We start from the raw sequence: 15242 nt of genomic DNA on the forward strand, positions 1-15242 counted from the left end.
AGTAAATAAATTACTGGGCATAGTGGCCTGTGCCTTTAAACCCAGCACTCGGGGGTGGGGGGTGGCAGAAGCAGAGGAACCTATGTGAGTTCAAGGCCAGCATGTTCAACACAGCAAGTTCAAGGCCAGCCAGAGCAACAGTGAGACTCTTTTCTCGAAAAAGAAAGGTTTTGTTTTTGTATTTTTTGACACAAGGTTTTCCTTTGTAGCCTTGGCTGTCCTGGATACACTTTGTAGACCAGGCTGGCCTTAAACTCAGAGAGATCCACCTGCCTCTGCCTCCCAAAAAAGAAACTTTCTGAATGTTTCTGTCTGTCTGTCTGTCTGTCTCTCTCTCTTTCCAAACAGGGTTTCTCTGTGTAGCCTGGTTGTCCTAGACTTGATTTGTAGACCAGGCTGTCCTCGAATTCACAGAGATCTGCCTCCCTCTGCCTCTACTCCCTAACCCTGAGTGCTAGGATTACAGGTATGTACCATTGCTCCCAGCTTGGAAAAGAAAGTTTTTTCCCCCCAAGACAGGGTTTCTCTGTGTAACAGCCCTGGCTGTCCTGGAACTCGCTCTGTAGTCCAGGCTGGCCTCCAACTCAGAGATCCGCCTGCCTCTGCCTCCTGAGTGCCAGAATTAAAGGCATGCGCCACCATGCCTGGCTGAAAAATAAAGTTTTTAAAAGTTCTTTCAAACTTTGTCTCATCTTTGACAATTTTAGTAAATTACGGAAACCTAGACATTTATATTGATACTATAATATTAACTAAGCTACAACTTTTGTTTGAATTTTACAATATTTCTATAAATGTCTTCTGGCATAGAACCTGGTCCAGGAGTTCCCATTGTATTTTATCTTCTTAGTGTGCTGGTTAGTTTTAGCCAGTTTGACGTAATGTAGAATCATCTGGAAGAGGGTCTCAATAAAGGCCTTGTCAGGACCAGGCTGGCCTGTAGATGTGTCTTGATTATTGATTGAAGTGGAAAACCCACCCTGAATGTAGGTAGTGCCATTTCATGGGCCAAGAAAGGGAGCTGAGCGGAAGCAAGCAAGGTCACATTTATTTTCTGCCCTTGGCTATGGATGTGCTGTAATCCGCTCCCTCAAGATTTTCCCTTCACAATTTCCCTGCAGTGATGGGCTGTAACCTGAGATTCTAAGTCAAACCCTGTCTTCCCTAAGTTGTTTTTTAGTCAGGAAATTTTATCACAGTAACATATATGAACTAATATGTGTAGTTTCTTCCAAGTGGGAGAGCTCTTCTTTTTTAATGTATGTGTGTGTTCTACGTGCTTTCCGTGCTAGTGCAAAAGCTCACCCCTAAGTGTGCTGTTTGGTTCTTAGTTTAATGGCTATGCTGGGAGCCTCTTTTCAAGCGGGCCTTATGAGAAGGATGACGAGGAAGCAGATGCTATTTATGCCGCCCTGGATAAAAGGATGGATGAAAGAAGAAAAGAAAGAAGGTAAGGTGCTTCACATTGTGCTTATCCAACGTTCAAACAAAATGCATCTCTTCTTGTTCTGCTTTATTTTGGGCTGGGAGGAAGCTCGCAGTGATAGTGTGTATGCTGGCTTTGGAGGCTGCTTGGACCTTGGTCTGTAACTGCTATACCTGCATAATTTGGTATTTATAGAATAGCCTGAAGGCTTAGACACTGCCACGACAGCAGCAGCGTGTGGGTTATCACTTTGACTATGATTAGGATTCCCTTTTTCTTTTTTTTTTTTAATTTGTTGAGACAGAGTCTCACTGTGTAGCTTGGCCGGTCTAGAATTGACAGAGCTCTGTCTACTCTGCCTCCTTGTGTGTGCCCACCATGCCTAGCCTCAGTGCCCACGATGCCTAGCCTCAGTGTTACCTTTTCTGTGGGAGGATTGAGAGGATGAAGCCTGAGAGCTGTACCCTGACCCCCAGACAGGGTCTCACTGTGCAGCTCTAGCTGTACCCTGACCCCCAGTCAGGGTCTCACTGTGCAGCTCTAGCTGTACCCTGACCCCCAGACAGGGTCTCACTGTGCAGCTCTAGCTGTACCCTGACCCCCAGACAGGGTCTCACTGTGCAGCTCTAGCTGTACCCTGACCCCCAGACAGGGTCTCACTGTGCAGCTCTAGCTGCCCGGGCACTTAATACATACACCTTTCTGATTTCGAACTCACAGAGCATCCACTGCCTCTGTCTCCCAAGCGCTGGTACTGAAGGGATGTGCTCCTTTTTGTTTTTGTTGCTTTTTCGGAAGTCTGGGATCTTGCCTTGTGTGTGCAGTGCAGATATTTTACCACTGAACTAACTGTATCCCCATATTTTTTTGGTTATTTATTTATTTATTATGTATACAATGTTCTGTCTGCATGTGTGCCTGCCCACTAGAAGAGGGCAGCAGATCTCATTATAGATGGTTGTGAGCCACCATGTGGTTGCTGGGAATTGAACTCAGGACCTCTGGAAGAGCAGACAGTGCTCTTGACCGCTGAGCCATCTCTCCAGCCCACTTGGTCACTTATTTATTTGCGTGTTTTATTTTGTGATACTAGGGAATTGAACATAAGACCTCATGCATGGTAGTCAAATTCTTTACACCTGAGCTATATATCCTCAGCCTTTTCTCCCCTTTTTTCTTTTTCTGGTTTTTTGAGACAGGGTTTCTCTGTGTCGCCTTGGCTGTACTAGACTTGCTTTGTAGACCAGGTTGGCTTTGAACTCAGAGATCCGCCTGCCTCTGCCTCGAGTGTTGGGGTTACAGGTGTGTGCAACCACACCTGGCTATGGGTTTTTTTGTTTTTGTTTTTGTTTTATGGTCATTTTTAAACTTTTAAAAATCTTTCTAAAACTTACATTATTTTTATGTATATTGCTGTTTTGACTGAATGTATATTTGTGTACTTGGTGCCTTTGAAGGCCAAAAGGCGGCATTGGACCCCCTGCGACTGTAGTTACAGATGGCTGTGAGTTGCCATGTGCTTGCTGAGAATGGACTCCACATCCTTTGAAGAGCAGCTCCTAAACATGGAGCCATTTCTCCAGCCCTGTTTTATTTTGTTTTTTGTTTGTTTGTTTGTTTGTTTGTTTGAGATAGAGTCTCTTTAATAACCCTGACTGTCTTAGACTCTATATAAACCAAGCTGGCTTCAAACTCATAGGTGTCTGCCTGCCTCTTCCTGAGTCTAGGATTAATGGCTTTAAATTATGCCTGCGTGTTTACATATCTATGTACCTTTGGAGGCTGAGACACGAGGGACAGGAAGTTGTGAGCTGCTCAGTGTGGGTGCTGGGAAGTGAACTAGGTCCTCTTCAGAGCAGTACAAGCTCTCAGCCACTGGGAAAGCTCGTGCTCTTTTCTTCTTGTTTTTTGAGGTAGTGTTTCACTATGTAGCCCAGGTGGCCTTGAATTCATGGAGGTCCTCTTGCCTCAGCCTTCTGCATGCCCATGTTTGCAGGCTGGTGCTTTCACGCTCACCTTAGGGTTGCCATCCTGAGTATTTATTTGTTTATTTTTACTTATATGAATGTTTCACCTACATGGATATGTATGCACCATGTGTGTCCCTGGCGTCCATGGCAGCCAGAAGAACATGTTGGAACCTCCAAAACTAGAACTACAGAGGATTGTAAGTTGCCATATGGATACTGGGAACTGAACCCAGGTCCTCTGCAACATCAGCAAGCGTGTTTAGTTTCTAAGCCACCTCTTCAGCCCCAGGGTCACCATCTTGAAATGGGCACATAGGAGTGATGTTGAACTCTCTGTGTTAAATAATGTAGAAATGGAGTCCAGGTGGCAAATGAAATCTAGATCTTGTGGTTTGGAGATAGTAGTTTGAAAGTTCATGCCTCTTGTTTCCATTGTGAAATGGGTTGGGTCAAACTAGGGAGCAAGCTAAGGTGGTCACTTGGTGCTATGTTGGATGAACTTAGAACTTGGGTGCAAGACTCTGGTATTTGTTTTGTAGGGTTAGGGTACCATCTTATTCTGAACTCTAAAGTGGCAACTCTGTTGTGTTTATGCTCTCTCAGCCTATTACTTTAATATGGCAGCTTTCTGAATCCTGTGTCCTAATTTTGGGAAAGTTTATAGAAGTGAACTCATGACACTGCAAAGTATAATTATTTTGCTATGTAAGTTTTGTTGGTTTGGTTTCATTTTTGAGACAGGGTCTCATTAGTGCAAGCTTTCTGGAATTTGCTATATAGCTTAGGCTGGCCTTGAACTCATAGATTCCTGCTTCTGCTTCCCAAGTGGTAGGATTAAAGACAAGTTCTAAGTACCCAGAAGAAACTATACTCTGAGCAGAGTGTGGCGATGCACACCTTTAATTCTAGCATTTGGGAGGCAGAGGCACGCAGGTCCCTGAGGTCAAGGCCAGCCTGGTCTACTGTAGGAGTTCCAGGACAGCCAAGGCTACACAGAGAAGCCCTGCCTTGAAAAAGAAAACAAACAAACAAAAACGAAAAGAAGCTTTACTTTTTCTATCATTCTTCTGGTCAGCCATGCAGTCAACAAGAGGAACCAACTGTTAAGCTTAAATTCTTTGGTCAAATTAAAGCAAGTTTTATTTTCTGTCAGACACGACTGTCTTCCTAAAGTGTGGTTTGAAAATACAGTATTGAACCCAGGAAAGGAAGGATTTATATAGTCCATAAAATCTGCAAGACTAGGGGGTTTCAAGGGTTGGGGGATTTCCATAGGAATTTTGGTTATGTAGGGGGTTGGCTGAACATTTTGAAATTATGTGGCAGAATATCTTATCAGGATATATTCAAGGTGTGGATGAGGAGCTTGTCAAATTGCAGACACAGGGTAAAGCATAGTCCTTGACTGCTGCAGCAAGTGAAAGTGAGCTTGTTTCGACCTTATAACAAAATGGCTCTGTCCTAAAGATGGAGTCAGGCTGGTCCATCACAACCACACTACAGAGTACAGTGTTGAAGTGTTGATCAGGTACACAGTTTAGGGGAGTAAAACACACTATACAACTATACAGATACATAGCCAGGCTGTCCTTGAACTCACAAGGATATGCTTACCTTTGCCTCCCAGGATTTAGATTACAGGTGTGTGCCAACATGCCTGGTTATTAAGGATTTATTTTGATGTAAGCATATTATTACTTGAATAGCTATGAAAGTAAGATATCTGGTTTCTTTAGTTTCTGCTTTAATTTGGTAAATAATTGAATAATTAGATTTGTGATCATATCTTCAGTTGTCTAAAATATATTATGTTGTTTCTTTGTTTTACAAGACAGGGTTTCTCTATAACAGAGCCCTGGCTGTCCTGCATATTTTGTAAACCAGGCTGGCTTCGAATTCACGGAGATCTGCCTGTTTCTGCCTTCCAAGTGCTGGGATTAAAGGCATACGCCACCACACCCGGCTCTAAATTATATTCTGTTAACTGTTATATGTGTACAATTGTTTTTGGTTATTTAATTAAGATATACCAAAAAAAAACTGTGGTTTTTGGTTTTTTTTTTTTTTAATGGATTTTTTATTTTTTTTTTTATTTTTTTTTTGGTTTTTTTTTTTTTTTTTTTTTTTTTTTTTGGTTTTTCGAGACAGGGTCTCTCTGTGTAGCCTTGGCCATCCTGGACTCACTTTGTAGACCAGGCTGGCCTCGAACTCACAGCGATTCGCCTGCCTCTGCCTCCCGAGTGCTGGGATTAAAGGCGTGCGCCACCACGCCCGGCTCTATTTTTGGTTTTTCAAGACAGGGTTTCTCTGTATAGCCTTAGCTATCCTAGACTCACTTTGTAGACCAGGCTGGCCTTGAACTCACAGTGATCTGCCTCTGCCTCTCTAGTGCTGGGATTAAAGGCATGGGTTTTATTTTTTAAGATTTATTTATTGGGGGCTGGAGAGATGGCTCGGAGGTTCAGAGTACTGACTGCTCTTTCTGAGTTCAAGTCCCAGCAACCACATGGTGGCTCGTAACCATCTATGATGAGATCTGGTGCCCTCTTCTGGTGTGCAGGTGTACATGCAGGCAGTGCACTGTATACATAATAAATAAATCTTTAAAATAAAGATATTTATAATATATCTTTATGACTTTTTTGCCTGCATATATATATATATATATATATATATATATATATATATATATATATATATATATATATGTATGTGTACTAAGTACATGCCTAATGTTCATAGATGTAAGAAAAGGGGGCCATTTACTGGAGTCCTTAGAACTGGAGCTGTGGATAGCCTTGAGCCACCATGTGGGTTCTGGTAGAAGTAACCCCAGATTCTTTATAAGAACACATGCTCTAAGCCTACATGTAGTATTGCTCCCAACCCAACATCTAATATTTCTAATGCAACCACATATTTTATTTTCTAGAGAACAAAGAGAAAAAGAAGAAATTGAGAAATACCGAATGGAACGTCCCAAAATCCAGCAACAGTTTTCAGATCTCAAGGTGAGCAGATGGGCTAACATACTGGGTTCCAGGCCTGCACCCAAGCAGCAGAAGGCCTGGCTGCTCTGGTGTGACACTGTTGAGCCTTCACTAATGCTGCTCTTTACTCCTTTCAGAGAATTGTTTAAAATTAATTGTTCATGTATTTGTTTTTGTTGTTTGTTTGTTTGTTTGATTTTTGATTTTCGAGTCAAGGGTTTCACTGTGTAGCCTTCACTGTCCTGGACTCCCTTTGTAGACCAGGCTGGCCTTGAACTCACAGCTATCCACCTGCCTCGGCCTCCCAAGTGCTGGGATAAAAGGTGTGCACCACCACAGCCCGGCTAGGCATATGCTTTTAAACTGCCTGCCTTTTGGACTTGACCTGATAATTTGCCTTTTAGTAAAATAGTGCCAACCCAATGAATTGATTCTTCTAAATAAAGTAGAAAACCAGGCCTATCAGGATGGCTCAGCAGGTAAAGGTTCTTGGCATTTGTTCTTGTATGTATGTATGCACACATGCATGTATGTACATACAATAAATAATAAAGAAATGTATAATAATTCCTTTTTAAATGGAAAACCATTTGTGTATTAGTCCTTTCTAAGGCATAGTTGGCTAGAGGCTAGGGAGGGCAAACGTGGAGTCTAAAGATGACTAACACTTGGGATCTACATATTTCCAGAGGAAGTTGGCAGAGGTCACAGAAGAAGAATGGCTGAGCATTCCAGAGGTTGGCGATGCCAGAAACAAACGTCAGCGGAATCCGCGCTATGAGAAGCTGACCCCTGTTCCTGATAGTTTCTTTGCCAAGCATTTACAGACTGGAGAGAACCACACTTCTGTGGATCCCCGACAAACTGTGAGTATGTGAAAGAGGCAGATGGGGCTTCTTTAGTCTGGAAGTGGTGAGAGGGTAGATGTTGGTTGCTTCTGTAGCTTTTCTGTGGCCGGAATCTGCATCGCCGTGCCTGTTAGGACATGGGGACTAGGTGGGCAGTGTCTAGAGGGGGTGGGGCTCTTCAGGATGACAGTTCAAGCCAGTGTTTATCCTCCTTCTAGCAATTTGGAGGTCTGAACACACCCTACCCGGGTGGCCTGAACACTCCATACCCAGGTGGAATGACCCCAGGATTGATGACACCTGGGACGGGGGAGCTGGACATGAGGAAGATTGGCCAAGCACGGAATACCCTGATGGACATGAGGCTTAGCCAGGTGAGGATTTCTCATGCATCTTTTCTCGTGGATGGTATTAAAAGGGGGAGAAAGCAGCAAATTTGGGGCATGTAGCTCAATTGGTAGAGCACTTGCCTAGCAAATGCAAGGCCCTTGGTTTGACACCCCCTCCCCCCCAGCACAAACAAAACAAAATACTTAATAAATTTTTTTCCCTTTGGTTTTTCAAGACAGGGTTTTTCTGTGTGGCCCTGGCTGTCCTGGACTCAGAGGCCAGCCTGGTCAACAAAGTGAGTCCAGGATAGCCACAAGTACATAGAATCCCTGTCTGAGAAAAACAACAGCAGCAGCAGCAGCAGCAGCAGCCCCTTTTGCTCCTTTTGTTCCCGCCTCTTGTGTGTTGGGTGCCCAGCTGAGTTGTCTCAGTAGTTGATCTCGCTGGCTGGGTCCTCTTTGTCCTCTGCCTGTTTAAAGCACTGTCCATCTCTGGACCCAGTGGGCTTCTGGTGGTTAATTTTTTCTTAAAGATTTGTTTATTTTTCACTTATGTGTATGGATGTTTTGCCTGCATTATATGTCTTGTATACATGTGTGTGTGCATTGTCTGCAGAGGCCAGAAGAGGGCATTGGATTCCCTGGAGCCAGAGTTAGAGATGAGCCCTCTTGTGAATCAAAAATCTAGGTCCTCTGGAAGAGCAAGCAGCCACTGCTTCCAGCCGCAGCGCCATCCCTCCACCCCCAGCTAGTGACTGTGTTGTAGTGCACTTAGGTACCTACAGCCTCTCAGGGGCTGGGAAGCAGCTTTACTGTGGCAGTTCATCTCCCTGTTAGTTTTTTATTTAACATCAGTGTCACTTTGTTGCCCTTGGTTTGCTATTTTTCTCTCTGAGCTATTGTAGAATTAATATTTTTTTTTTTGTAAAAACATTGAGAAGCAGCTGGCCATGGTGGAACACACCTTTAGTCCCAGTACTCAGGGAGGCAGACCTCTGAGTTCAAGGTCAGCCTAATCTACAGAGTGAGTTCCAGGATAGCCAGGGCTACACAGAGACACCGACCCTGTCTAGAAAATAAAAACAAAAACAAAATCCCCATAAAAAGAAAAAGAAAACAAAAACAAACAAACAAAAAACCCCAAAACAACAGGGTTCCCTCCTTTCCACCTGATCTGAGGAAACCCCAGATCCTCTAAGGGGTGTCACGTAGCCCTCAGGGAGATTACAGGCCCAAACCAACCCTTTGCCAATAAGAAACCCTTTCAGTGTGCCCCTGGAGATTCCTGGAAATACCCTCCATGCTAATGAGATTTTTCGGGACCTTAACTTTTAACCAATGACCTTTTCCCTTACCTCTAACCATACCTGGAGTTCTTCGCTCATCTCCCCACCCCCGCCACCCATAGGGTAATTAAGTACTGCGTTCTCCCTCTTACGATAGGACTGTGCTGCTGCATGTAAATGAAACAGCCCTGGTCCCCTGCCCCGTGAATCAAACACATCCACCCCTGAAGCCCTCCCACTGCCCAAGGTTTATAAGTCCATGTTGTTTGTTTGTTTATGTTTATGTTTATTTTGTTTGTTTTATGTACATGAGTACACTGTCTTCATGCACACCAGAAGAGGGCACCAGATCTCATTATAGATGGTCGTGAGCCACTGTGTAGTTGCTGGGAATTGAACTCAGGACCTCTGGAAGAGCAGACAGTGCTCTTAACCTCTGAGCCATCTCTCCAGCCCCTATAAGTCCCCGTTTTACATGAAATAAAGGGGGCCACCACCATCCAGCTCACCAAAAAACAAAACAGAACAAAAAGCCCAAAACACTATACCATGGTAAATTTTCAAGTTAAAGTGTGTATATGTGTGTGTGTGTGTGTGTGTGTGTGTGTGTGTGTGTGTGTGTGTGTGTATCTTTACATCTTCCTTTTTTAAATTTTTTGAAAATTTATTTTCTGTGGCCAGGGAAATGGCTCAGAGGTTAAGCACTGACTGCTCTTTCTGAGTTCAGTTGCCAGCAACCACATTGTGGCTCACAACCATCTATAATGAGATCTGATGCCCTTTTCTGGCCTCCAGTTGTACATGCAGGCAGTGTACCATATACATAATAATAAATAAATAAATCGTTTTTAAAAATTAAAAAAAAAAAAGGAAATTTTTTTTCTGTGACAGGATCTCACTGTGTTGACCAAGTTGGGCTCCAGTTCCCAGAGTCACTGCCTCTGCCTGGAGAGTGTTGGGATTAAAGGTGTGTGCCTCTATGCTTGGCTGGATTTATCTTTTTAGTTTTTCTTTTTTCTTTTTTAAAATTTTTAAATTTTTTTTATTTTTTTCAGGGTCAGGGTTTCTCTTGTATTCCTGGCTGTCCTGGATTCACTTTGTAGTCCAGGCCTCAAACTCACAGAGATAAGCCTGCCTCAGCCTCCTGAGTGTTGGGATTACTAGTCCCCTACTCCCTCACTGGCCTTTTTGGTTTTCAAGACAGGGTTTCTCTTGTAGCTGTGGCTGTCCTGGAACTCACAGAGATACACCTGCCTCTGCCTCCTGAGTGCTAGGATTAAAGGCGCATGCCACCACTGGCTAGATTTCTTCCTCCTTCCTTCTTTTTTTAACAGAATAACTTTTAAAAAATGTTTTATTTTCTTATTTTTATTTTACATGAGTTGGTGTTTTTTTGCGTGTGTGTCTGTGTGAGGGCTTTGGGCCACCTAGAGCCAGAGTTACAGACATTGTGAGCTGCCATGTGGGTATTGAAAATTGAACCTGGGTCCTCTGCAAGAGCAGTCATAACCACTGAACCATCTCTCCAGCCCCCGTATATTTTAATTTGCTTCGCTTTTGGTTCTTTTGTCTTCCTGGGTCATGTTTAGCATGTGTTAGAAATTTCTTCCTTTTTAAGGGTGTCTGTGTCTGTATACAGGCATGGATACTAGAGGCATCCAACCCTCCTAGACCTGGAATTAAGAGTCTCCCAGCATGGGTTCTGAGGACTGAGCTCAGGCCCTCTGAAAGAGCAGAAAGCATTTTTAACTACTGAGCCTTTTTCTTAGGTTCAACATTTATATTCTTTTCCTTTGAAAATAGTCATTCTTAGGCAGGCATGGTGGCATACGCCTGTAATCCCGGCACTGGGAGGCAGTTGTGTTGCTGTGTGTGGTGGTCTGACTAGGAATAGCCCCAGCCTCCTGTGTTTGAAGGCTTGGGCCGTAGGGAATGGCACTATTAGGAGCTGTGGCCTTGTTGGAGTGGGTGTGGCCTTACTGGAGAAAGTGGGTCACTGTGGGGGCAGGCTTTGAGATCTAAGGAGCTCAAGGCTGGGCCAGTGTGACACACTATCCTGCTGCCTTCAGATCAAGATTTAAAACTTGGGGCTAGAGAGATGGCTCAGAGGTTAAGAGCACTGACTGTTCTTCCAGAGGTCCTGAGTTCAATTCCCAGTAACCACATAACCATCTATAATGTGATCTGATGCCCTCTTCTGGCCTGCAGGTGTACATGCAGACAGCACTGTATACATAATAAACAAATCTTGAAAAAAAAGATAGAAAACTCTAAGCTTTTCCAGCACCATGTCTGCTTGCATGGTGTCATGCTTCCCGCCGTGATGATAATGGACTAAACCTCTGAAGCTATAAGTCAGCCCCAATTCAATGTTTTCCATGGTCAGGGCTGGAGAGATTGCTCAGAGGTTAAAAGCGCTGGCTCTTCTTCCCAGCAACCACATGGTGGCTCATAACTGTCTATAATGAGATCTGTTGCCCTATTCTGGCATGCAGGCAAAACACTGTATACATAATAAATAAATAAATCTTAAAAGAGAGAGAGAGAGAGACCAGGCGTGGTGGCACACGCCTTTAATCCCTGCACTTGGGAGGCAGAGGCAGGCGGATCGCTGTCAGTTTGAGGCCAGCCTGGTCTACAAAGTGAGTCCAGGACAGGCAAGGCTACATAGGGAAACCCTGTCTCAAACAAACAAACAAACAAAAAAACCCAAAACAAAACAAAAAAAGAGTTCCATGGTCTTAGTGTCTCTTCACAGCAATAAAACCCTAACTAAGAAAGTGGGAGGTGGGTGTGGGTGGGGGGAGGCTCCATGAGCCCCACAGCTGTGGAGCTGGAATAGGAAACATGACCAGAGGAGGCTGTGAGGTGCTCTGCTCTGTCACCTAACACCTGAGAGGTCTTTTACTTGAACCTGGCTAGCCAGTGAGCTCCCAGAGCTGAGGATACAGGTGCACATGATAGTTTGTTTACATTAGTGCTGGGGATTTTAATTTGAGTTTTTATGCTTGCTGTGAGCCACATCTCCAGTCCCCAGGCCTCTAAAAAAATATTATTTTGAGTCAGGGTGTCACTACTTGGTTGACATACTTGATGTGTAGACCAGAGCTGTACCTGCAACTGTCTCCTGAGTGTTGGTATTAAAGTGTGTGCCCAAGCTGGCTGTGTTTAGTTTAGTTTAGTTTTTAGTTTTGTTTTTTTGTTTGAAACAGGGCTTCTCTGTGTAACAGTCCTGGCTGGCCTTGAACTCATAGGGATCTACTTGCCTCTGCTTCCCAGAGTAATGGGATTAAAGGCATGCACCCTATTGGTGTGGTAAAACACCATGACCAAGGCAATGTGTAAAAGGAAGCATTTAATTGGCTGATTTGTGGTTTCAAGTGTTAGAGTCCATGATGGTGGAATGAAGAATGGAGAATTCATATCTTGATTCACAGTCATGTTGGAGAGAAAAGGAGGCACTGGGAGTGGCCAAGCCTTTGGAAACTTCAAAGCCCATCTCCAGTGACATACCATCTCTGACAAGGCCACACCCTCTAAGCCTTTTCAAATATTTTCACCATCTGGGGACCAAGTGTTCACACATAACCTATGGGAACTATTCTTGTTCAACCCTTTCCCCCCAGTATTAATCCTCATAGATTTCTCCACTTTCTTTTTCTTTTTTCTTATTGATGTTTTGTCTGTATGTCTATGTGAGGGTGTTGGATCCTAGAGTTACAGATGGTTGTGAACGCCATGTGGGTGCTGGGAATTGAACTTGGGTCCTCTAGAAGAGCAGTCAGTGTTCTTAACTGCTGAGCCATCTCTCCAGCCTGAATTCCCCACTTTCTACAGTGAAGTAGAAGGTATTTTTCCAATCACTAACTGTTGTTTGAGTTACAACAAGGCTGCTTCCCTCCTGACTACTTGCCCTTGGTGAGGTCTGCTGGGAGGCCTGCAGGGTCTTGGGTAGTTCATTGTTTTATTTGGCTGGTCATGTCTAGCTGACTCTCATCGTTACCTACCTCACAGGTATCTGACTCAGTGAGTGGGCAGACCGTTGTGGACCCCAAAGGATATCTGACAGATCTAAATTCTATGATCCCAACCCATGGAGGGGACATAAAGTGAGTATGTTACAGAGCTGTGAGTTAAAACGGGAACTCTAATTGCCTAGTATGTTGTAGAGTTTTTAAAAAAAAGAATGCACAGCTGGGCGCTGGTGGTACATTCCTTAATCCCAGAACTTGGGAGGCAGAGGCAGGCGGATCGCTGTGAGTTCTAGGCCAGCCTGGTCTACAAACGAGTCCAGGACAGTCAAGGCTACACAGAGAGACCCTGTCTCGAAAAACAAAAAATGTACAGTGCAAATAGAATATGGATGCCAGGTGTTGTGGCACATGCCTTTAATCCCAGCACTCTAGAGGCAGAGGCAAGCAGATCTCTTGAGTTCGAGTCCAGTCTCCAAAGAGAGTTCAGGACAGCCAGGGTTGTTACACAGAGAAACCCTGTCTTTAAAAAAACCAAAAACCAACCAACCAACCAACAACCAAACAAGCAATAAAACAAAAAAACCACAAACAAAAAGATATGACATGGATGTTCTGAGAAACATAGACATGCATATGTATTTGTATTTGTGTGTAGCTGATAATAATAAGGCAGTGCTTGTGCTGGGCTAGAGAGCAGCTTGTTAACTGTGTCCCGTTCCCTGTCTGGACACTCAGGCCTTAGTCTGTTCAGTGCCCACATAGAGCTCCTTTGGCCTTTGTATCCTCAGCACATCTTGCTTAGCAGTTAACGCCTTGTGTCTGAAGGGGTGCCTTCTCCCTGGCTCCTGCCGTACCCTGATAGTGCGAGGCGATATTTTGTGTCTTCTCATTCTTACAGTGATATCAAGAAGGCACGACTACTTCTCAAATCTGTTCGAGAAACAAACCCTCATCACCCACCAGCTTGGATTGCGTCAGCTCGCCTGGAAGAAGTCACTGGAAAGCTACAAGTGGCTCGGAACCTTATTATGAAAGGGACAGAGATGTGCCCCAAGGTGAAGCCTGTAGCTCAGTTCTCTTGACATGATTTCTGGCTCTGGGAATTCCTGTGTTCTGCCAGGCATGGTTCCTATCCTGGAAAAATAGAGCCAGAGCAAGGTTATAAATAGATGGAAAGGGGTATCTTGCTTGCTTGCTTTTTTGGAGTAGAGACTGACCCACCAGTATAATGGCAGAGTAAGCTAAGTATCACTGAAAGTGATAAACTGGGCAGCTTCTCAGGCCACATAATATGGAAACCTAGAGGTCGAAGCAGGAGAGGTGACTCTGCAGGTGAGAGCTCTGGTGCTCTTCTAGAGGACCTGGGCTTGATTCCAGAGCCCATAGAGCAGTGCACAGCTGTCTGTAATTCCAGTTCCAGGGGATCTGATGCCCACTTACGGATGTGCATCCAGGCAGAACACCCCTATACATCATACAAGAATAGGTAAATTGGGGGGAACCTTACAGGTTAGTGCTAGCTCATGGTATATTCCAGCACTTTGGTTTTGGGAGGTGAGATGATTGAGCAAGATTTAAAAGTGCTATAAAACTAACTGAATGTCATGTGTTTTCCTGTGTGGAGCAGATACTCCTGATAGTGGAAAGAAGCCCTCTGTGGAATTCTCTGAACTTGAGGCACAGAGCAGAACCTCCCAAGAAGACATGCTGCTCATGTTCTCAGTGCTCTCTTTTTCCTCCAGAGTGAAGATGTCTGGCTAGAAGCAGCTAGGTTACAGCCTGGGGACACAGCCAAGGCTGTGGTGGCACAAGCTGTCCGCCATCTCCCACAGTCTGTTAGGATTTACATTAGAGCAGCAGAGCTGGAAACAGACATTCGAGCAAAGAAGCGTGTTCTCCGGAAAGGTAAGCCGCCTTGGGAGGGAGCTTCTCAGCCTGTCCTTGAAGGCGGTTTCCTTGCTTTCTGATGCTTTGTTCCCGTGGAGAGCAGTTTCACTTTTCTTTTCCTCAAACTTTTTCTGAGAGTAGTTAAGAAGCTGGTAATGTTGGTTCAGCCTTTCCTGGGGTGCTTGCCTCTGCCCTTGAAGGACTCTAGTAGATTGGAAACCACATTCTTACCTTTCTGTAGTGTGTGACCTGACCAGGCACTAGCATCCAAGTTTTCCTTATTCATATACAGGGACACATTGGTGACTCTGAAAGTATAGTTCTACCAGGACAGCCTGTGCTCCGGAAATGGAATGTTGAAGTGCTCAAAGGTACAGGACGAAGGAGTCCAGAAGCACTACTAATACATGTTACCGTGTACCCACAGAGCAGATGCTAACTAGGAGATAGGGTTTTCTTTTCCTTGAGCCAGGCACGGTGGTGCACACCTTTAATCCCAGCACTTGGGAGACAGAGGCAGGCAGATCGCTGT

At 44.4% G+C, this 15242-nt stretch overlaps 1 protein-coding gene across 1 annotated transcript in view; it reads left to right on the forward strand.

Moving 5' to 3' along the window:
* Window positions 1-15242, forward strand: part of Prpf6 (pre-mRNA processing factor 6) — a 59090-nt gene that overhangs the window by 3723 nt on the left and 40125 nt on the right. Inside the window, exons 3-9 of the mRNA XM_051144044.1 lie at window positions 1332-1450; window positions 6329-6407; window positions 7076-7252; window positions 7453-7608; window positions 12864-12958; window positions 13722-13878; window positions 14566-14728. Coding sequence (XP_051000001.1) covers window positions 1332-1450; window positions 6329-6407; window positions 7076-7252; window positions 7453-7608; window positions 12864-12958; window positions 13722-13878; window positions 14566-14728 — 946 coding nt within the window. The remainder of the gene's footprint in view (window positions 1-1331; window positions 1451-6328; window positions 6408-7075; window positions 7253-7452; window positions 7609-12863; window positions 12959-13721; window positions 13879-14565; window positions 14729-15242) is intronic.

The sequence above is a fragment of the Acomys russatus genome, chromosome 4 (assembly GCF_903995435.1).
Source record: "Acomys russatus chromosome 4, mAcoRus1.1, whole genome shotgun sequence".
NCBI lineage: Eukaryota > Metazoa > Chordata > Mammalia > Rodentia > Muridae > Acomys > Acomys russatus.